Genomic DNA, 23,712 nt, shown 5'->3' with positions numbered 1-23,712 from the left:
TTGGTAGAGATGTAATGGAGAAGTACTAAAAGAAATCTTGGAAAAGTATCCAAAGACAAAGTATTTTACTTCCCACTTTGACCAAGGCTGGCCTTGCTGGTTAGTATAATTCTTTTTTTTTAACTTTTTAATTTTTATTATTATAATTATCTTTTTTTTGAGGGGGTAGGGCAGAGAGAGAAGAAGAGAATCTTAAGCAGCTCCATGCCCAGTGCAAAGCCCAACACAGGGCTCAATCTCATGACCCTTAGATAATGACCTGATCCAAAATCGAGAGTCAGATACTTAACTGAGCTACCCAGGCACCCTTTGTTAGTATAATTTTGTAAGATTCCATCTCTCATATATAAAAGTACATTTTTCTATGGGATAAACTGCCTTTTCTGTATCCATTATATTTGTTTACCCAATCTATATGCTAGTTGTTATGCATCACTGATGATCCTTGACTCAGCTGGGAATAACTGCTCAGAGCAGAGGCATTTGGGGCAGAACTTCTGGTCGCCATTTTGTCTCTGCCACCTGCAGGCTTTGCTCAACTACTGCGTCACTTCCCTAAAGTCATCCTAAGAAAAAATAATACCCGGTATTTTTTTATTGTCTATTATGAGCCAAGCATAATGCTAAGAACTCTTCCTATGTGTTCTCATTTACTTCCACAACTACCCTGGCATATAATTTGCTTTGGAGTTAGCCAGGCCTGGGCTCAAGTCCTGGTGCTAGCTCGGACTCCCACCAGCTGGTTGTCTCAGCAAGTGGCTTAGCTTCTCTAATACTTGGTTTCTCCAGCTTAAAAATTACGATGATAACTGTAAATACCTGATAAGATTTTAAGGATTAAATGAAATGATGTATGTATGGTACCTAAGAGTAAAACACATAATAAGAATTCAAAAATGTTAGTTACGTCCCTATCTTCCTCCCATCAGGAGGATCTAGGGGGGGGTCTGCAGCACTTGATAATGTGAAGTGTTGTGTGCTTATGAGCAAGTGACAATGAATGTGAAGCTGTGATTCTGGAGGTGATCCCCCAAATGTGACTTATGCCACCCATGTGCTGTCTGACCTGATGACTACTGATGTTCCTGTGGGTCCTGTCTTTTAATATCTCAAGGAGAGGAAATGGTGCAGGTCATTTGTAAGATTTGCTGACTGTTAGATGAAGCTTTGAAAAATACTAAAATGACGATTTCTTTTTTTTTTTTTTTTAAGATTTTATTTTATTTATTTGACAGAGAGAGAGAGATCACAAGTACACAGAGAGCCAGGCAGAGAGGCAGGCAGAGAGAGAGGGGGAAGCAGGCTCCCTGCTGAGCAGAGAGCCCGACGCGGGGCTCAATCCCAGGACCCTGAGATCATGACCTGAGCCGAAGGCAGAGGCTTTAACCCACTGAGCCACCCAGGCGCCCCTAAAATGACTATTTCAAGACAAAACAATTTAAGACTTATCCCAAACTAGACAAAACCAAGGGATGGCTTAAAGTCTTACATTGCTCAATAAAACTATATTGAAAAGATAGTCTTCAGATTTTCCCCCAAATAGTCATATCACAGAATGAGAAACCCTAGCCCTAGAAGAAATTGCTTCAGTGTGCTAAATAAATACCATGTGAAAGCAAACTTAAAGTTTTGACATTCCAATATAGTGAGATTTTTAAGGAGGAAATGGTAGTAGAAATGATTGTGAAAATTCTCTCAATTTTCTCATTTCTTGTCCTTTTAAGCAATGAGAATGAATTTGGATTCATACTATGTACGTTCTTGTTGTGAAGTTAATTCTTTAACACTTTCCAGTCCCATTTTAGCTAAAGAAACTTTAAGTTAATGTGAGTCTCACTCTCTCTCTCTCTCTCTCTCCTTATCTCTTTGTGTGCATCTTTACCTGTGTATGTTCAGACAGGGAAGAGATGCCTATCTCCTTCTAAAGACCAGTGTCAGACAACATCCACAGAGAAGAAGAAAAACCTGAACAATTACTTCATCCATGTCTATGTCTTTGACCAGTGTTACACTGCATGCTGTTTGTCAGATACACATTACTCTGAGGACTGAGGCTTTCAGTTTTCATTGTACCCCTGAGATCATGGCACTGGGTTTAGCGTAGCTTACCAATGGTCACTCTTTACAATAGAAGCTCTGTTTTAACCTTGCATGCATACATCAAGTTTCTCAGGTTTTCCTAGCACTTCCGGGGTTATCTGACTTATGCAGTAGGTTTGTTTACCACAGAGTTAAAGTGGTAAGCTTAATCCACACTACATAAGGCATTCAATTAGTGGTGTCTGTATGTCCACCAACTTCATCTCATGGCACCACATTTCTGATTTTCCGAGTCTATGCCAGCTAGCTTATGATGAGAAGCATGCCACATGGACTTTCTGATGCTGTGCATGTGACTCCTTGAGGTGTCCAGGAACCTTCCAGAACCTCCGATGTGTAATTCCATAACTGCTGTTGCTCTACATGAACTGGTTGATTTTGTTCAGCCCACTTCCTCAGACAACCCCTGAACCCATACCAGTTTGCAGGGGAACAAGCACTTGCTTCCCTTCCCTGGGGGTCATCAGTTTTCCCCCATCGTCCACCACTCTGGCCCTCAAAATTAAGACAAATTGTACCACTGGACTCCTCAGGAGACTTATTTTCCTCCTAAGTCTGAAGACGTCCCTCCTTCTGTAGCCTCCTCACCATGTATCTAAGTTCGAGGGTTTTTGTCTGTGTTTGTCTATCACAGTATCTTCTGACAGAAGATAAAATCCTGCTTCACACCACAGAAAATGATTGATGTATTATATCTTTCATGATCATTGTGGTTTTCAAAAATTATTTATTGATACTTTTTTGTTTAACTCTGTCTTAGCTCAAATCAAGGTCTCCCCTGAATTCATTACAGTCATCCATTTCTTTCAGTAAATGTAATCGGTTTGAACTTTCCATGCATGTGTAAGAATTTTTCAGTGGAGCAAGAGTGAATCTCAGTTGGGAATTTTTCCTCATGATAACAGTTATACTCAAGGTGCATGGTCTTTAAAAATTAGAAATAATTGTACTTTGCATGGGATTCAGAATCACAAAGCTTTTTTATTTATTTTTATTTTTTTTATTTTTTATTTTTTTTTCTTTAAGAGCTAATAAGTTTCACAAATTATCTACCCTCCCTGGCTCCTGTTGGTATTTACACCTGCACCTTCTTAGCTGGAAGGTACTGGCCGTGGAGTTTTTGTGGCTGGCATGCCTTTCTGATTGGCTGATCCAGGTATCTGGATGACCACAGAGTATCACTTGTTAAATATTTTGAATACCACCCCTTAGTGGACATAAATCAGACCTTCCCACACTGTATACTTGTAAGGCCTAGTTTTTCTTTAGTGGTTATAACTTAACCACTATGGGGTATGTTGAGATGCATGCATTCGTCACCTCAGTGCCCTGTAGGCCACCTTTGTAATAGCTCAGATGTGTCTGCTCTGCTCCCTTAGTGCATAGAAAGCATTAGTCAGAGTTACGAACAGGAAATTTTTCTCTTCCTGAGCTCTCGTGGTTCAGTCTCAGGCTACTCTGGGCCTTCTTCCTTTCGTACTAAGCTCAGCTCCTCCTGCAGAGACAGGTACCATCTCATCAAGAAAGTCATGGACCTGTAGGAAGACAGATGCATGAACACATATTTAATTATAAAGAAATGCTCCATGTCACACAGAGCAGCATGGGACCTTCACTGAGTGGGGGATGTCCAATTGACTTGGGTTGCTGGGGGATGGAGGCAGAGTGAATTTCCAAAAGGAAGTAAAGGTTAAATTTCATTTGATGGAGTCTGGACATTTCCTGCAGGCACTGAAGAGTCTCTGAGGGGTTTAAGGTACAAAATCCTTCTATTGGATTTTCATTTTGAGAATGCAAACTGTGACAGTGATATGGAGATTAAATGTGGTGGGGGGAGGGGAACAAGGCTAAGTTTGGAATGTAGAAGACTAGTTGGTGGGCTGTGATAATAATCCACCTGGAACGAAATAAGACCCAAATTAAGGCAGTTTTATGGAAGCAAATTGGCAAGACATTTTGGATGCTGAATCAACTTAATTTGATGACTGATAGAATGGGGTAGGAAAGAGGAAAGAAACTAAGAGGGCTCCCAGGTTCTGGCCACATCATAGGTAGGTGATGGTATCATACTGTGATAATAGAAAGTGTACAAGATTGGCCCCAGGGTGGGTTTGGGCTTCCTCTTTGGAGCATTTCCTAACTGACCCAGCCAGAGGGCTCTCTCCCTCTTGGGAATCTGAAAGCTCTTTGGTATTGTATCTTGTTCAGGTTTAAAAAAAAAAAAAAAATCTGAAAGGAAAATTGAAGAGCATTCCCCTTGCACTAGAAACTGTCACATTACTAAGTAGTCATAAGGTGATGTCCACACCCCCGGGTCTGGGTAAGAAGCGGGTACATTATCACTACAGAATTTTAAAACAAATAAAGCTACTTTTAATTATTGCCATGTACTAGGAATTCTGAATAATATCAGTGATAATATAATAATAATATTGTTATAGTATATGTAATAATATAATAATAATAATATCCCCTCAAAAATATTTTTGGTCTAAATTCTAAATAATTACTATAGTTACTCCTGGGTTTTAATGATATGTATGTACGTTTCCAATTAGCACATTTTTAGTACTTCCCCCTTGAAGAACATTGTATTCTACACGAAAGCTAACTCAGAGAACTTCCAGTTACAGACAGAATTGGCTCTGGGCACACACACAGATTCATGTGTTCATTTCACACGTGAATTTATAATGTCCAGCATCACCTGCACTTGCTCCAGGCTGTTTTGTCTCTGATCCCTGTGCCCCTATGTATTCCTTCATTTCAACAGTAGATTTTAAATAAATAACAATACCACAGGGACTCTGGAGCCAAAAAAACAGAATGTGAGCCATTTCATTGCTTTCATTTTGTGCAACCACTTTGGATATTTATTTGTTTAAAATTGAAAAGTGAAACAATACAAACTCTGCGGTGTAGTTTATTTTCAGGTATAAACTTTAGTTTTGAAGTTTAAAACTTCATGTTTTATCAAATAATATTTATACAGCTGAAATGTGTTCTCTTTAAAGTGTTGTTTTAAAATTAAAGAATGAGTCAAAATAAAACTTCATTCGTGGTACAATTTAGTAATTGCCTAACTTGTATCTTTTGTAGAATTTCAGTTTTAATAAAATTCCTTTATTAGCTACTGGAAAATTATTTATGTAGACTACTATATCAGACTGTAACTAAAAGATCAAAGTTCACACTGTTTAAATAGTAACAAAACTATTAAATAGATAATTTGGTGCATTTTTCCTTTTTTGATTCTCATAATTTAAAAATACTTTCTAACCTCCATGGTTTTATGTATGAAGTTCAATGAAAGGAAATATTCACTGTCTGTATTTCTTTTCTGGCCATTTTATTGTTCGTTTCCACTCATGATCTCTGAAAACATTTTTCCATATAAAGGAGGAGGTTGTTAGAAATGGTGCACTCTGGGCATCATATAATGCTAGGTATGCCCTGGTCATGGAATATGTGTGTTGTAACAGTCATGGCTTTCCTAAAGATTTTTTTTTAAAAATGTAAGTCTTCCAGGGCACCTGGATGACTCAGTCAGTTAAGCATCTGTTTTCAGCTCAGGTTATGATCCTGGAGTCCCGGGATTGAGCCCTGCATCGGGCTCCCTGCTCAGCAGGTAGTCTGCTTCTCCCTCTGCCCCACACCCTTCTCAAGGTTTCTCTCCCTTTCAAATAAATAAATCTTAAAAAACAAAACAAAGCAAAAAACTCTAAGTCTCCTAAAACCTCTAGTGACTTAAAAAGGGAAACTTCATCATACAAAAGCCAGAGGATGGTAGAAATTTCATCCTTTTACTGCATGTCTATTTGAATTATTTTTGACATTGAAAATTCCCCACCATTAGCTATGAATGTTTGAGAATAACAACAGGAACAACTACCATTGGCTGATACATTCCATCTAAAAGCAACTGTGTTCCTCACCTCTCTTCAGAAAATGCTTTTTTGACAAGACAAACACCTGGGGGACAGCTTTTGATTTCCTGAATGTCATGAAATAGTCATACAAAATTTAGGACCAGGAGCAAAGGGTCAACATGGCTGTCTGATGGAGAATTAGATTTGTGCCATTCAGCTCTGTGTAGCATTCCTGCGTTACAAACATACGTTTGAGTTTCAGGGGGATGGGACACGTTAATACCCTCTTCGAACAAAGAGCAAGTCCTCTTGATGGTTTTTAATGCTTGTTGGCAAGTCTGCATTCATCCATTCATTCCTTCATTCAAGAAAATTCCCTGTACCAGCCAATGTAACAGCCAGTGATCTTCATCTTGCTGATAAGAATATGCAGGAACCCCAGCGACGTTTTCATAACACCACTGGGAGTCAGTGATGTGGTCAGGACCGTCAGCTGGCTCTCCTCCTCTCCTACCCCTGCTCTGTACTCTCCCCACACACATAGCCACACAGGCTGGGACTCTAAGGGATATTCACTTGTGCTACTAGCACTGGGTAACAGCCCAATGGCTAAATGGAAAGGCAACACAGACCTAGAGCTGGTTTTAAGCTGTCTGTCACACAGTGAGAGCGCTGAAGCTGCAGATGCATTTCCGTAGGGGAGTATGGTGAGTGAGAATTTTCCTGTTTTCATCCTGTTTTACAGAAATTGAGGTTCAGTGAGACCATGTGGCTATCTCAACATCACACAATATATTAGTATTTGAGAGTATTCGAGCAACTATGTTGGAATGGTTATTCTAGTTTTTAGGTATTTACGTGACTTTTATAAATATCTCAAAAGTATCAGGCTCTGTATTTTCTCATGGTGAGTAAGCGGAGTTTAAACGCGGCCCAACTAATGCTTGCTTCATTTATTCTGAACCAACCTGTGGTCTCCAGGTCACTATGTGAGCAACCCGTGATCCAAGTGTGTATCAATTCCCTGAATCTGCCATGAGATTCCTGACTTCTTTGCCTTTGCCCTTCCCTGTCTTCAGTCTTAAAATACCTCCCCTCTCCCTTTCACTGCTCTGATTATCAAAAGGTTACTAATTCACTACAGTTCATTAAGCTTCGTAACAATAGTCCCAGCTGAGATTAATCCTCTGCACACCCAAGCAAACTTTGCACCTCTTTATAGTGTTATTTCATTCTCCCATCTGTTAAGCATCTTTATTTCCCATTAGAAGGCAAACCCCTTGAAGGAAGACACCTTGTCTTATTTACTTCTATACCCCCTAACAACTAACATATACAAGGATATACAGGGTCCCTTTGAGCCCTGGTTTCAGCTCAGATAAATTTGAAGATAAAAAGCATGGTAGATAGTAAATTTATTCTGAGAAAGTGCCTATGTAAATTAATCTCCTCTCATCAATTAAATGCTAAGCTCCTTGAGGGCAGGAAGGCCTTTTCTACAAACATCTCATTGTTTTCCACAGTGTTGGCACTGAGTTCTAGGCTCCATAAACTGACTGACTGGGGTGCCTGGGTGCTCTGTGGGTTAAAGCCTCTGTCTTCGGCTCAGGTGATGATCCCAGGGTCCTGCGGTGCTCTCTGCTCAGCAGGAAGCCTGCTTCCTCCTCTCTCTGCCTCTCTGCCTACTTGTGATGTCTGTCAAATAAATGAAATTTAAAAACCAAAACCAAAAACAAAACAAAACAAAAAAAACAAAACAAAACAAAAACCCTGACTGACTTATCCAGATCCAGGTACATGAAAAGGGAAGTTAGGAGGCTGAGGTAGTCCATTAACTTCAGGGGGTGGAGGAATGGAGTTCTGGAAATGTGAGTTTCACTTGGCTTTTCTGCCTCTGGCTTCTTTGCTTTCTTGTTGCAAGTCTAAGCACATCCAGGTGTTATATTCTTAGGCACTTCCTGTTGGTAAATTACCTTACCCTTTCTCTCCAAGTTTTTGAAAACTTCATCCTTATAACTTGGCTTTTAGTTTGCTTTCATTTTTATTTTGAATTTTTGGAAGCAACTGAATTAGCAAGTCTTAGTAAGCCTTAAAGTGATCTTGTTTGAGGTTTCAATGCATTTATAAATATATGAATATTCCCAAGTTTCTGAAAGTTCTCCATAGTTCTCAATCTGGTTCCTGGAAACTCAACAGAGGTTGATGAGATGCGAGCAGAAATTATACTGGGAGGTTTTTTTGGAGGTTAGGAAATTGCTAAAAATGAAAATATTTATGCTGGCAAGGGTGTAGGAACAAAGTGGAACATTCAGCTAAGCTGAGCAGTATGTGCAAGGCAGGGCCAAAAGCTGTCCTCCCCCTCAACATCCAAGTTGCCCTTAGCCTGCTTTGTCCTTAAACACTAGTTTAAGCTATCCTTTCAGTTATGCTGATGTGAGACAGTACCTCTGTCCAGAAGGGCATCTGGAGATGAGTGAAAGAAATTAATGAAGGGGATATATGGGATATATTGCTGAGAGGGTAGTTCAAAACGGGGAAAGACAGATCCAAGAAAAAAAAAAAAAACCCATAAGGATGTAGGGAAAGGAACTTAAAGAGAAAACACTCTCAAGACTTAGGTCTAATGGAAAAATAAAAAGGTATGAACCACTCTCACATTCTTAACTAAAAGGAATCTGGCTGATTGTAGTTATTTTGTTCCCAGCACAGGGATCAGTAGTAGAATAGTCTATGATTTATATACACTCATAATATAACTGACACAAAAAAATTGAGTGGTTGTCATAAGTTGGTGCCGTTTTATCTTGCTCATGTGCACGAGTCTCCAAAGGGACAATATAATCCAACCATTATCCAAAAGTGAATACTTCCACATAAATATACATTCTAAGTAACTGAAGTTTGCCCCTTTAGAGGCCAAGATGTTTTTTGACGTGACCATTTTTGATGAAATTCTTTTTAAAATGGGCTGAACTCTTCTTTGTTTCAAAAAATGAATATATTAAGCTGAATATATATGAAATGAATATATTAAGCTGAATATATTTGATAAGTTTTGCTTATTGAATATATATGTTTCAAAAAATGAATATATTAAGCTGAATATATATAATGTTTTGCTATTGATTCAGCCTTCTCGTTATGAGTATAGTTATTATTCTGTATTATATAACACAATTATACCCTCTAAACTAATTAGGAAATGATAAGGGAATTATAAGGATTATGTATAAAGTGAGATGAGTTTGGGTTCTTGCGATACCTATTTTGTTTGTTTAGGGAATACTTCCGCATGTATCTTGGTTCTCAGTTAGATCGTAGATGTTGATGTTTCCAGGTAAATACTTTCATGGTAAGTAAAGGATTACAGAACTTATTCAGTAGTAATAGATAATTTTAAAAGTTCTTTTTTCTTGGCTGCAGATTTATACGCAACTGACAATTACTAACAGACGGTTTATAGAAGATAACAGAAAATCTGTTTCCAGGAAAAAGCTCTCCCCACCAAACAAAGAGAGGCAACTTCCTGTATGTTAGGCCAAAAGGCAGAACTTCCAAAAGAGGTGCATCACTGTTCCTTCTCCCCCTTTGGAAGACAAAACATTTATATTATGTCAGAACATCCTATCTTTCAATAATGATCTTGAGTTGCATGTGTCGTACATAGAAAAAGTCATGGAAAAAATTTGCAGGGCAGCACTAAAGCCTCTGAAAAATAAGTAATAAAAATTTATTATACAAAGTATAATAGGGAAATAGTTGTCTGCAAAAGTTCCTCTCTCCCACTTATTGGAATATATCAGAGCTAGTAATAGAAAATGTTATTACTTTTCAAGAAACAGTAACAGAGAAATGGGTAATGAATTAGAGAGTAATGGACCCTAGTATGAATTTGAGTCTTGATTCCGCTAATTATTAGCATATAACTTTAGGCGAATGTTTTACTACCTCTGTAAAATAGGTGTCATAATAATATATTTTTTTGTTGCAAAGATTAAATGAGTCAAAATATTTAGTGGGGTTCTTTAAAGATTTTATTTATTTATTTGAGAAAGAGATAGTGAGCGAGATAGTATGGAGGAGGCAGAGAGAGGGAGAAGCAGGCTCCCTGCTAAGCAAGGAGCCCAATGTGGAACTGGGATCCCTGGGATCCCAGGATCCCAGAATCATGACCCAGGCTGAAGGCAGATGCTTAACCGACTAAGCCACCCAACCGTCCCTATTTAATGTGTTTTGAACAGCCTCTAGAATATAGTAAATTATCGACCAGAAATTGTTATTATTATTTGCTACCATTGGAGTAGCTACAAAATAATAAAATAAAATAACATTTTATAAAATTAAAAATCTCAGTAATGTTTTGGTAATTGAGGAGATTAACAATTGAGGAAATTTTTTTTTCAACAAATACTTATTATGTGCCTACTATGTACCACACACTCTGCCAGTAAGGGCTAATATATTGAAAAATGTTATTGGGGGGGCACCTGGGTGGCTCAGTTGGTTAAGTGTCTGCCTTCAGCTTAGGTCATGATCCCAGGGTCCTGAGATCAAGCTCCACATCGGGCACCCTGCTTGGTGGGAGTCTGCTTCTCCCTCTGCCTCTCCCCCTGTTTATGTGCTCTCTCTCTCTCTCCCTCTCAATCTCTCTGTCAAATCAATAAATACAATCTTTAAAAAATAAAAGAAAAATGTTATTTGGGAAAATTATAAAATTATAGAATCTTTGGCAGAAACTGTTGAGTGGCAGATATCTGGTCTTTATAGAGCATATTTGATTTTAAGTTTGTTTTCATCTTTCAGGTGAAAAATCATGTAAAGAACAACTGTATGTAAAGAGACATTCCATATACACTGTCTCAGCAGGGAAATCATTTGATCTGAAATGCCCTGTGAAATACTGTACTAACAGACCTGACGTGATCTGGTGCAAACTCGAAGGAAAAAGCTGTTTATCTCATAGGTATAAACATCGTAGATACACAAGTTGGAGTGAAAAGGAGAATAATATTTCAGTTTTTATTCTGCATTTTAATCACGTGCTGCCTGATGATACCGGGTCATACCGTTGTTCTGCGAATTTTTCATCTGGACTTGTTGAAAGCCATTCAATAACCATTAATGTGACAGGTAGGTTCTACACATCAAGACTATCTCATAAAAAAAAAAAAAAGAAAAGACTATCTCATACTTTTTTTATCATGTTTTAAGGAAAAGGAGGACCCAGATTCTGAAGCATTTATGTTAGTAACTGAAGTCATGTAAATCGGAAAGTTGACACACTCCTCAGATTTTCATCTGTGTGAGCAAGTGTGTGCGTAATTTTGGGATGAGGAAGAGAAAAATAGAAAAAAATACATAATAAAAGTTATTGTTCTTGCCTTTAGGGGGTATACCATTTATTTGATAAATCCAAAGTAGGTCACTGAAATATGGAAAAAATTACCAAGTGAATACTGATTGTAGTAGACAGCTCTCTATCCTTTATCCTCTTTTCCTTTTATTTTTTTCTTCCACTTACCAGTCCTTTTATTGATAATAAACCTTTGAAGTTACATTTGTGGTGCTCAAACAATTATACATTTGTTAATAATTTGTAGTTTGCACAGAGAAGAAACTGCACACAAATAAACCAGACTCCCTGATGAGTTTTGAGGATGTTCATAGCTTTAGCTCCCTCCCCAGACTCTCCCAGAGGCCCTCAATAGGTTCAAAAATTGGGAGAACAGGTTGAGGTTAGGTTGGGCAAAACCAAACTGAAAAAAACATGGAAAGCAAACAGAGAAGAGTAGAGGAAAATAAATGAATATGTTTAATTTATGAAAATTCCACATCATACTCCATGGTAAAAGACTGAAAGCTTTTCCTCTCAGAAAAGGAAGAGGAGGGATGCCTGGGTGACTCAGTTGATTAAATGTCTGCCATTGGATCTGGTCATGGGTCCCAGGCTCCTGGGATCGAGCCCCACATCCAGCCCCACATTGGGCTTCCTGTACAGCAAGAAGCCTGCTTCACCCTCTCCCTCTGCCCCTTCCTCTGCTCATCCTTGCTCTCTCTCTATCTCAAATAAATAAAGAAAAAAAAAATCTTATAAAAAGGGGGTGCCTGGGTGGCTCAGTGGGTTAAAGCCTCTGCCTTCAGCTCAGGTTGTGATCCCAGGGTCCTGGGATCGAACCCCACACTGGGCTCTCTGCTCAGCAGAGAGCCTGCTTCCCTCTCTCTCTCTCTCTGCCTGCCTCTCTGCCTACTTGTGATCTCTGTCAAATAAATAAATACAATCTTTAAAAAAAAAAAAAGAACAGGAAGAAGGGGATGCTGTCTGCTTTTGCCACTTCTATTCAACACTGAACTAGAAGTACTAGCCAGAACACTTAGGCAAGAAAAAAGAAATAAAAGGCATCCAAATTGGAAAGGAAGAAATGAAACTATCATTATTCACAGATGACGTGATTTTATATATAGAAAATCCTTTAAAATCCACAAAAAGATATTAGAGTTAATAGACGAATTCAACGAGGTTGTATGATCAGCTAAAAAAATCAGTGGTATCTCTAAACACTAGCAATGAACAATCTGAAAGGAAATTTAAAAAATAAATTCTATTTATAGTAGTCTCAAAAAGAAAAAAATAAATTTACCTGGGAGGCTTAACACTTATACACTGAACAAAACATGGCTGAAAGAAATTAAAGAAGATGTAAATAAATGGAAAAATACATGCCATTCACATTGGAAGACTTAAAATTGTTAAGATAGCAATATTTCCCAGAATGATCTACAGGTTCAATATAATTCCCACCAAAATCCCAACCTTTTTTTTTTTTTTTTGCATAGATGAAAAAGCTGACCCTAAAATTCACATACAGTTGCAATGACCCAAATAGCCAAAACAAAACAAAACAAAAGAAAAACCTTGCAAAAGAAGACCAAAGTTGGAGGACTTGCACTCCTTTGTTTAAAAATTTGCTGCAAAACTGCAATAATTGATACAGTGTAGTACTGGCATAAGATAAATATACAGATCAATAGGAGAGAATTAAGAGTCCAGAATAAATACAGACATCTTTGGCCAATTGACTTCTTTTTCCTTCCAATATTTTATCTAAATTCAAGTTAGTTACTATATAGTGTAGTATTAGTTTCAGGAATAGAATTTAGCGATTTATCACTTACACCTAGTGTAACACAGATAACATCTAGTTCTTATCACAACAAGAAATAAAATGGAGCTTGTTTTGTGGCCCATAAACTGACCTTGAAGATTATTGCAAAAAAAAAGAAATTTCAAAGAGCTTTTGTGCACTGGAATCTACATGCAGATGTAGGCAGTTACTTCTTCAGTGGACACCATTCACTTGAATGCATACACGGTGTTTTTAAAAATTTAATTTATTATTTTATATGCACACTTTGGAGTCAGTCTTTTAACTCCCTTAAAGTAGCCCAGTGAAGGAATCCATTTAAATCTCTTTAAAATCCTATAAATTATTTAAGACTTCTGAAAGTAGCCCAGTAAAAGAATGCACAGTGAAGTGTAGAAGGGATTCGTGGCAGAGTTAGAGACTCTGTTTTTGCTAATGTGGGTCAAAGGCAACGCTAATTGCCAGCCATTATCTACACACAGGCTTATAAACCTCTTTAGAATAGAAGCTGTGTCTTAAACATCTTTGCTTCTCTACAAATAGAAGGCATAGCGTATAACACACGGTAGGTGTTCAATAAATCTTTTTTCATAATTCTTAGATGAATTAAATGACATAATCCGTACAAAGTGAAACAATTGCCTTTAACAATCAGGAGAAGCTTATACTGAAGATTACAGAAAGAATGCTTTCTGGAGAAAATATCACTATTAATTCACATAATGAGATACTGAATTTTTAAAGAAGTACTAATTTTTTAACTGGCAAAATAAATGATAAAAATAAGCCAAGCTTACAAAACATTATTCCCAGGATATTAATTATATGACAAAATACACAATAATTGAATGCTATTAGATTATTTATATGATGTATGTTAATATAATGTATAATAAAATTAACTGAAGTGGCATCGAGTTCACATTCTTTGTAAAAGGTGCCTTCTTGTGTAATTCTCTTTTCCTTCATAGGAATCAATCCCCTTCCATACAACAGGGAGGAATTTAACCAGTGTCAGGGGCCAATAACGACTTCTGACATGGAAGCATCCCAGGGATATTATTGTGTCTCTTCTGTCCCATATTGGGGTCATTCCACAGCCACTACAGATGGTTGCACAGTTTGTAAAGTGCATAAAGGTCCCATGTTCTAGGAATCAAGTTGGGGCTAAAATTAGGATCAACGGTCTCTCTCCCTTGGGGAGGAGGGGGCTGAAGAGAAGAAAAGCAAAAGAAGCAACTTCTCCGTCGATCCCATTGCCCTGGGAGGATGTACTTGTTAGGATCATACTGGAGATGAGAGATAAAGATGAAGTGGTGAGAGGGAAAACTACATAGGAGACATGAAGGGCCTTTTAATTTTCCCTTTGGAGATTTCTGTTGCCCTAATTTCACACTCTCCTACCTTTCTTATCACTTTATGAATTAATGCTCCTGACCAAGGGAATTCCCCAGGACTTCATTTTGGCTGTCTACTCTTCTCTGTCAGCAACCTTCTGTCTGGGATTGCCTCCCTCCTATAGCTTCACGTGTATCTCTAACCTTCATTATCTTCCTCACAAATATTCCAGTCAGCCTCATGGAGTCCATGTCTTTAGTGCTTCCTATTTTGGTCCATTTCAGGCAAATATCTTCCCAATACACTTAATTTGCATAATAAATTTCTTCCATCATGCCACTCCTCTATCGAGTCTTTGGCAGAGCATCCTTAGTGCTTTCAAATTTGGCTCCCAACATTCAAGCCCTACCACAGTCCATCCCCACCTGCCTTTCTGGATTGCTTCTGGACTCCACTTTGAGCCTCTGCTCCAGCCTAACAGCCCTACCTACCATTGCATGTCTTCACCATGCTCTCTCTTCTCACTGTTCACAGGGCACCCATTCATCTGCTTCCACTTACACAATTCTGCCCTTCCTGCCAAGCCCAACTCATTTCCCACTTCTTAATGAAGCCTGCCAGGGTTCATCCTAGGAGAAGCAATTTCTCTTTTCTAGCATATTTCATGCCATTTAAGCTCTGTGCTTCTCATTTACCAGACATTTCCTTGTACTGTAGTTTAATGTGTGGAAATGTTCTTTATCCCATGAAGAATTAAAAGGTCCTGGGAAGCAGAAACTGTGTCATATTTTTCTGGGTCATCCTTGCTTCCTTCACAAAAGCCAAATGAATTATTTCAGAATTAGCTTTGAACTGGGTATATATTTTCCTTTCATGAAGTGATGAAGGAGTCAAAGAAAAATTCCTTTTCCTTCTGTATCTGAGAATACTCAGTGAATTGAGTACTGACAGAGAAAAATATACTCTGAAATTATATTTAAGGATGATGCTTTTCATAAAAATCATGTGGAGGCATGATTAAAAAAATTTCATTTTCTCCCCTTGAGATATCTTTTTTAGGGGCTATTGGGAATTTTCTTGTTTTTGTACCTGACTCTTTTTTTCTTTTTATGTTCAAGTTAAAAATTGGCCCATGGGGGGGAAAAAAGAAAAAAAGAATTGGTCCATGTACAAACAGGGCTGTGGCTCAGTCAGGGCTTGGATGCTATTGGGAAAGCAATATTTTCCCAGAATGAAGAAAAATGCTTTGCAAATCAGAGCTCCAAGAGAAAAGTTGACAGAGCTGGGAAACAGTCACTAGAATGTACATTGACCTGTAACTCCATCCTCCCCAACTTGCCCTTGGTCAATCCCTGATTAGGAACTTCACAAGGGCAGGTCATCGTCTTCTCAGCAGAGAAGTGGGGGTGGTATGAGTGGGCAGGAACTGGGAGACACCATCTGTTTCAGAATGATAGTCAGAATGTCATCAGAAGCAACCTTTCCTTGTGAGTCTCCACACTCACTTGGAGCACTGGCTGAATGAACATCTTGTTTTTCTAAGCTGGAAGCTGTCTTACAGGCTGTATTCTATCCTTATTCTTAATGGGGAAGAGGGAATCAAAGCAGAAAGACAAAGTTTGCGTTGGATTTACAGTCTTACTTCAAGCCTCAAAATAAACTTATTTTGTGTCCATGATCTTGAGGTGCGGATTTGCAAATTGTAAAAATTCCTTTAAGCTGAGTTACTGGATTCTGTTAGTGCAAATGCAGGAGTCCTCTCGGAGATTAGTTCTGATTTTGGACACAACTGAGTGTTGTTTTTACAACCAATTTCACTTCTTTATCTTGATTTTCTATTTCAGAATGGACTAGAAATAATTCCGAATACCCTCTGATAAGTAAGTATCAAACTAGTCCAATAAAATTAAGGGAATTAGATTATTTGGTGGTCGGAGAAATAATAAGTTGGATTCGTCTAAGCAAATGGATCTGTTTGTATTAGTTATCTACGTGGGAACTTTCCTCCCTCTTTCTATCTACACCCTTCCCCCAGACAGCTGTGTCTGTCATCATTGGTAATGACTTGGCTGCTGTCCTAACCCAAGCAGCATCTGCAGCATAAACAGCAGCATTTGTTACCAGTCTGAATTACCTAACCACTATTCGCACAGCCACTGTATTTCCTGCCCACCTTTACCTCAAACCAAGAGCATGCGGAAGCAAGCAGATAATGATGTTAATATATTTAGAAATAAAAATTTCCCACATAAAAAATTTAACATATATACAACATTAATGATGTGTGTTGCCTTCTGATATTTTTCTATTTTGCTGCAATTCATGTTTCTAAGGTTGTTTGTGATCTATTAAATTGTTTCATGACACGTCAGTGAGTTGCAATCAATCTACCTCGGTCAAACAGAAATTTAATGCATGTCAGCATTGGTCATAGCAATGAGCACTGGCTATAGACCCAACAAAGCGTATTTGGTGATAACAAAGGTATCTTGAGATAAGGAAAGTACTTAGTATTTGGAGATCCCAAAGAGTTATGAGACAACAAAAAGGCTTTGTGTTAAAGGAATTGGAATTTAGTATGAAAAACATGTTGGCTTGAGTCCCAAGGCAACTCACTAGCTATCTAACCTTGGGCAAGTCTTGGAACAATAAAACTTTTATCAAGACATGAAACTGGATAAAAATAGTGGCTTCCTTACTTTCCTTCAGGGCTGAATGTGAAAGTTAGGTAAGACAATGTCAAGGAAAGAGCTTGGTGAAGTACTGCTGAGAGCTGTTATGGGTATTGTTTTATAGGGGATTAACCCTAAAAGAGTAAAAAATTCTTACAAAGGTTGAATTATAACCCAGAACCACCCACATAAGCTCATCAACAAAGCAAGAGGTGGGTGAGAACATTGAGGCACAGGGTTCTTGGGGAAGGCTTCCAGAAGAGAAAGAGAAACATCAGCTGGAAATCTCCTTCATTTAAGTTGTAATGGTGCAGAAGGTGTTACTGATCCTATTATACCTCCAATTTCCTAACTGTCTTTAGCATCGACTCACATTTCAGATACAACCAGTGCCTCAGGACCACCCTCTGCAGAAGTGACAGATGAAAGACAATGGATGCTTTATAGTCTGCTTCCTTTGGGAGCATTGCTTCTGCTTATTACCTGTTTCTACCTATTCTGCTGCCTTCGAAGGCACCAAGGTGGGTTCCATCTTCCATCTGCTGCTATGTGCCACACATCTGGGGTTCAGTTATTAGAGCTGATTAATTTTTAGTTGGTTCCTGTTGTTTTCTTTCCCAATATTCTGCAAAGAACCATGGATAATGATTTCCTCGGAGACAACTCATGCTTACACCAAAAAGACAGATGGATTAATTCAGGTCCCGTCCAGTCATAGTGAGGCACAGTCGCAACAGCACAGTGCTCCAGGCAGGGGTGGTGATAAGGAGGGCACATGGCTGGGACTTACCCATTCTATTTGTGTCAATCTTAAGTTTATGTGACAAGCTGCTCTTCTGAGCTTTAAAGGTATCAAAAGGGAGTTTGAAATAATTTCTCAGGTCAACATGTCTGATTTGAATTAGTCTCATTCTCTTTTTCACAACCACACCACATCATGCCAATCACACACACCCTTGTCTAAATGAAGATTAAATAGCCCCAAAGGAAACTTATGTCTGCACTTTCTGATGCCATCAAAAACACATGCCTGAACTAAACTGTCACCCAAAAATAAAGCATTTGAAAAATCTGGGTTTGGATAGGATGAGAGAGATGTGACATCTTAGAAGCGATTCCTTCCTGCTTTTCTAAGAATTCCTTCAGAGTCTGCTCATGTCAATCACAGTAAGAGAGAGATGTGTGGAGAATTCTAATGTAACTCTAATCTGAAACACCCCAGCTCTCTCTCTCTGTCTTTACCGTTCCCCCTCTGCCATCTCCTCCCACCGTTTGCCACACTGGCAGCCACAGTGTAGCTATAGAAATGAAGCTAGACAGAGCATCCCTTATTCTGCCACAGAGAAAGCTTTGTCTGGGCAAAAAAAAAAAACTTCTGGTCTTTTGTGGTAAGGACTTCCGGAGCCCAGAACCTTCCTAGAATACTGCGGGAATCCTCTGTAACCCCAACTTCACATCTGTAACTCCAAGGTCCCTCCCCAGCTTTTACCATCTTTCTTGAGACTGCTTCAGAAAACTTTAGGAAAAGAGGCAGGGATAAATCCTTTGACCTACCACATCTGGAGTGAACTGGGCCATGGGAGATTCTGGCCTCTGTAGGTGAGAGGACAGCAGTGTGTCTGACATCGAGTACCGGATATCCACAGAACAAGGATTTCCAGAGTGTTTAAAGTGAGATACTTGATCCTGCCCCTTCCTCTTGGATATGCCAGAGGGCTCTCTGGAGTAAGAAGTAAAGAACCAGTGAAAAAAGTGAGCAGCATGAATGCTCACAAACTGAGGTGTACCTGCCAGCAAATAAACAAGCCAAAACTAGAAGTAACACTGCCACTGGCATGCAAGTTCATGACATGTGTGGGGAGGCAGCCTACCTCTGCCCTAGACACTGAATTTCAACCAGCCAATTAGATTCCAGAACCCATATTCTTCCCACAACCTCAACTTACAGGGAATTGGAGAAGAATTTTGTGTTGTTTTTTCTCTTCTTGTTTTCTCATTTTTCTTTCTGAATTTCAGCAGAACAAAAGAAGCCTTCTGATACAGCAAGAAGGGAAGTTAACTTGGTATGTCCTATGTATCTGTTAAAGCAAATGCAGTCTGTTAACCATGTTCATCTTAATATATTATTTTAAAATTGGGTAAAGCTATGTAACACTCACCCTATGCCAGGAACTGTCTAAATGTTCTCTCTATATATCGACTTGCTTAAAAAAAAAAGTGTTTATTTTACATTTACCTCCAACTGCAGCAAAGATTCTTCAAGATTAACAAGACTTATAATAAGTGGCCTTTGGAAGGGCATGAGTGGCAGTATAGACCTGAAGTAGAAAAGTCAGGGACTGGATTATATAACTTGACTCTGCTCTTGCCCTGTTATGTAACTTCAGGCTACTCATTTATTCTCACAAAAAATACCTTAAAGTCTGGAAGGGAGTTGAGAGTTAATGAAACAATGAACCATAAATTATCTCATAAAATACTGTGTGATTTCTTCCTAGATCACCAGCAGATAGAGAAGGCTGACTGGAAAAGTTACTACTTATGCAAATGTCTTCCATAATGTGTGTGGGCTCATCAAGGAAGAGACCTCCAGACAAAGCCTAGGGCATTCTGGAGGCAGGACCAAATTTTCCTACAAGTTCTTGAAATATAAACTTGGGGTTTTCTTTTGGGTTCAATGTTGTGTAAATATTGGAACTCAAAAAAAAAAAAAAATACAAGATGAGGCAATCCATTTCTGAAAACATTTTATGAAGTTCTTTAGTTAAAAGCAAATAGTCACAAATGAGGTACTACAAAGGAACTTGTGTGTGTATATGCATGTTTCAGGGTGGAAGGGTAAAGGTAAAGATGTAGTAAACCTCTCAAAAGCTCCAGAAATGCCAAAGGCAGATATAGCCAAAATTTTACTTATAATACTAAATGACACTTGGCACCCCCCACCAGGTTGCCCACTTTTAAATCAAGCCAAATGCATTCAACTTTGTAAACTCATTCTAAGTTTTTCGTAAGTGGCAGTAAACAACATTGTGTTGGGTGCTAAGGTTTTGTTTCTTCAAGTAGGAAAATGTACTTAAATGTTGTTTTCTTTCTTCCTATAGTGAATACCAATGAACCACATTCTGTTACAATGAGGACTGAGATCTATGAAACAGTTTACAATGATAATATAAATAGTTTAAGTTAAGCCTAGGTTGGTTAAAATGTAGTCATATTTCTTCCTGTGTAGGCTGGACAAATTATTTATGATCTGAAGTTGAATTCAAAAGGGATTGTGTGTGTGTGTGTTATTATTTGGGAATTTTGTATTAAGATGTCTTTGTCTTTCATAGGGATTCAGAGCTTGTGTCATTTGAGTTGTCCAACATTTAAGAAAATAAAGTGGTGTCATATTAGATCTTTGAGACTAAAACTTTCTTAGGAAGGGACTTGGATTGGAACCAGTGGAATAGAAATCAAGGAGAGAAAGGGACTGGATTACCCCGGTACTCCAGGGACAGTAAATGTACTTGAATACTAAAAAACACTCCGCTGTGCCTTTTTAAAAAGCCCTTTGTAAACTGTAAAATGCCATACACATATAGAGTAGGATAGTCGTCTTGGTGTTTGTCATCTCTATCGACCACAGTATGGTGCCCCAGCTTGTGGCATCTACCCACTTCGTTGAGATGCCACAGGGTACAGCAAGCCACAGAGCACTCATTCATTTTAATTAAGTTTTCCATGGAAACCAACCATCTTTTGGAAAGAGAGCCAGGTAATTGAGTTGACAGACATATATATTATGAAAGCACAACAGGGATCTTGTTGATATATTGAGGATTTACAGCTATTTATTAGGTTCTGACAGTTTTGTTCTTCAGTGCGTCTCTGGAGTCTTCACTAGGTTCCTTAGAGTGAAGGCTGGGACACTTTTCCAGCTAAGCTAAGAGACTGGGAAGGGTAAAGTGATTCTTGCTTCGTTCAGTCCTTCGGCCTCAGTGTTATTTTCCAGCCAGCCCCCTTATCAGAGGGAAGCAGCATACTTAGCAGCTAATGCTTAGCTTCTTGGGGTATAGCCTGACACACACCTGTGGTAGAATTCTGACAAGGAGGGGTAGGAGATGTACTATTTCATGTATAAAATGAAAACGACAAGGGACCTGATAAGGCGGGTAGACTGTCAAAGACTATGGACTTGACACCTTCAAGGAGTTAGGCCAAACATCAAGAACATAAGTTGACTGACAAAACTGGTATTGAAAAATTGAAAGAGCAACTCTTAGCATTAAAATGGCATCTTCATTTTTACCCGGTCATGTTCTTGTATAGCTAGAAGTGTTCTGTGACTTCAAAAGTGACTAATAAAAAAAGCACAAAATAACTATTTAGGAGGAACACAGTGGTCCTAAACCTTTCATCTTTCAACAAGTAAGAATCTGCTAAAGATGTAAGTGTCAGCAGCAAAAGTGAGGAAGAGTAAATTATTTCTGTTGGTATATTGACTCAATGTACCATATACTCATAGTTTGCTAATTGTATGCACTATCACATCCTTAGGCAGTAGTTAAAACAATCCTTTTTTTTTTTTTTTTTTCTTATAGGTTGATATTCCCCAGCCCTTTAGGAGTGAGCAAACTGAAGTGGGAACCAGGCAAAATCCCCAAACACTGCCATCAGAGACTAGTACTTATGATAATGAGCCCTGGTTCAGGGTCCAGGAAGAGTCTGAAGTTTATTCTAACCCATGTCCGGAGGAAAACAAACAGAGCATTGTTTATGCCTCCCTGAACCATTCTGTCATTGGAATAAACCCAAGACAACCAAGGAATGTGAAAGAGGCACCTACAGAATATGCAGCCATATGTGTAAGGAGTTAAATTCCATCTGGATCTCCAACCAATGATCACTGAATGATCAACACGTCAACGCCATTTTCTGAGCCCAACAAAATATCAGACAGTATACCTCGACCTGAGAAGTTTCACTTCAAGGAGATTCATGTTGGTGCTTGGGTCTTCAGGGATCATAGGACAAATGACTAAAATTTCTCCCCCCAAATTACAAGGGAACTTTTTTACAGCATAGCACTGAACAATAGCACAAAAACCCTTCCTCCAAAAATGAATGGTATTATGAATAGCAGGGTAGCAGAACATTTAAACTTAGATACATTTTACCCAATAGACAAAGTTAGTTTATTTTTTGTAGGATGAGAGATACATGTAAGCAAGAGAGATTTGTGTTATCTGGATTAGTTCACTACACTCTCTTGACGAAGAAAGAATGTCCTAGTTTGACTGACTAACCATCAACAAAGCAACAATATTATGTTTATTTCTTGTCATTCTTCCATGATGAGAAACTTTCTTCTGTCCATCTCATACTGGGGTTTCTTACATGTAAAGAAGAAATCATTTTTGACTTGATATAAGAAAGGAATGGAAAGAAGAAATGGTGCAATAAAGATGTGGAACACACCAGCTAATGTAGAGTAGATGCTCCCCATCCCTGACAGAAGGTTTTATCTACCCTGTTACACTGCTAAGCAAACATAGGTAGTAATGGAGTATTAATGTGTGGTTCATTTGTAAACACAGTTGTGACTCAGTGTTTGGGTCACATGGACTAATATTTATAAATGTGACATAATGCTGCTGAATTAATATCCTTGGGGGTGTCTAAATAAACATAAAAATCAGTGAAAATAAGTATCATCCGGCAGGTACAGATTGGTAGCTTAAACTGCATTGTGGTTGACCTGATAGCAAATGAAAAGCATAGTTACTGGGATAGAGAAAAATCTGGAATATTTAGTTGGTCAGTACAGGTCACCATACTTTCATTAAGCACATCTGTACGGCTTCATAACAATTCATTTTAAAATACTGTAGTTGCAGTCACTTGACTACAGCAAGAGGAGATGCTTTCAAAGTTTCTGAATTTCCAGAGTACTTGAGTCTAATTATTTCAAAAACAATCTACAACTTTATTTAATAGCTTGAGGCTGTTAGGATTCTCAGGTGCTGCTACTAAGTAAGGCAGTACACCTCATACAAAGTGGACAGCAAAGGTTGGATCCATTTGAACAAATAGTTGAGCTGCTGCACAAATGAATGTGTGTGTGTGTGTGTGTGTGTGTGTGTGTGTGTGTCTAAGGAAGACTAGGTGACTTACAGAAATAGTAAAAAGAGAAACTGACAAAATTGACATTCCATTTCAGTTTCCTAAAAGGTTCAGAATACTAGAGCAAATGGATCATTAAAGAAAATGTATGAAAATAGAAGTTTGAAATTATGGCAATGAGGGTATGATATCCCATAACATTTTTTATCCCATAAAGATAAAACTGGGATTTTGTGGTGGAGCTTTTCTTCTGTAACAACACTGACATTAAGATTTTGCCCGTTAGGAAGGTGTATGCTATGGTGAATGCTGTGAAGTGTGAACCTGACGATTCGCAGACCTGTACCCCTAGGGCTAATAATACATTATATGTTAATAAAAAAATTAAAAAAAAATTTTCCCCTTAAGTTGGGATTGTGGGTGTTTCTTTAGAGTCACAGTTATCAAGCCAGTATGATAGCACAGTACCTGGAATTTTGAGCAACG

General features: G+C 38.4%; 1 protein-coding gene across 6 annotated transcripts in view; it reads left to right on the top strand.

Annotated features, from left to right (window-relative positions):
* BTLA (B and T lymphocyte associated) overlaps positions 1-23,254 on the top strand; it is a 28,424-nt gene extending 5,170 nt beyond the window's left edge. The window contains exons 2-7 of one of the 6 annotated variants that reach the window (XM_032852204.1): positions 10,773-11,099; positions 16,294-16,329; positions 17,484-17,642; positions 17,755-17,838; positions 19,138-19,184; positions 21,705-23,254. In XM_032852204.1, the coding sequence (XP_032708095.1) occupies positions 10,773-11,099; positions 16,294-16,329; positions 17,484-17,642; positions 17,755-17,838; positions 19,138-19,184; positions 21,705-21,980 (929 nt within the window). In that variant the 3' untranslated portion in view covers positions 21,981-23,254. Of the gene's footprint in view, positions 1-824; positions 1,139-10,772; positions 11,100-16,293; positions 16,330-17,483; positions 17,643-17,754; positions 17,839-19,137; positions 19,185-21,704 lie in introns of those variants that run through there. The other 5 variants (XM_032852201.1, XM_032852199.1, XM_032852198.1 and 2 more) reach the window with 5 other exon arrangements.
* Positions 23,255-23,712: the final 458 nt, after the last annotated feature.

This window comes from Lontra canadensis, unplaced genomic scaffold, assembly GCF_010015895.1.
Source record: "Lontra canadensis isolate GAN:19392208 unplaced genomic scaffold, GSC_riverotter_1.0 scaffold6, whole genome shotgun sequence".
In the NCBI taxonomy this organism is placed as follows: Eukaryota; Metazoa; Chordata; class Mammalia; order Carnivora; family Mustelidae; genus Lontra; species Lontra canadensis.
Note: the sequence above shows the minus strand (reverse complement) of the source record. Positions and strands in the feature narration are given on the sequence as shown.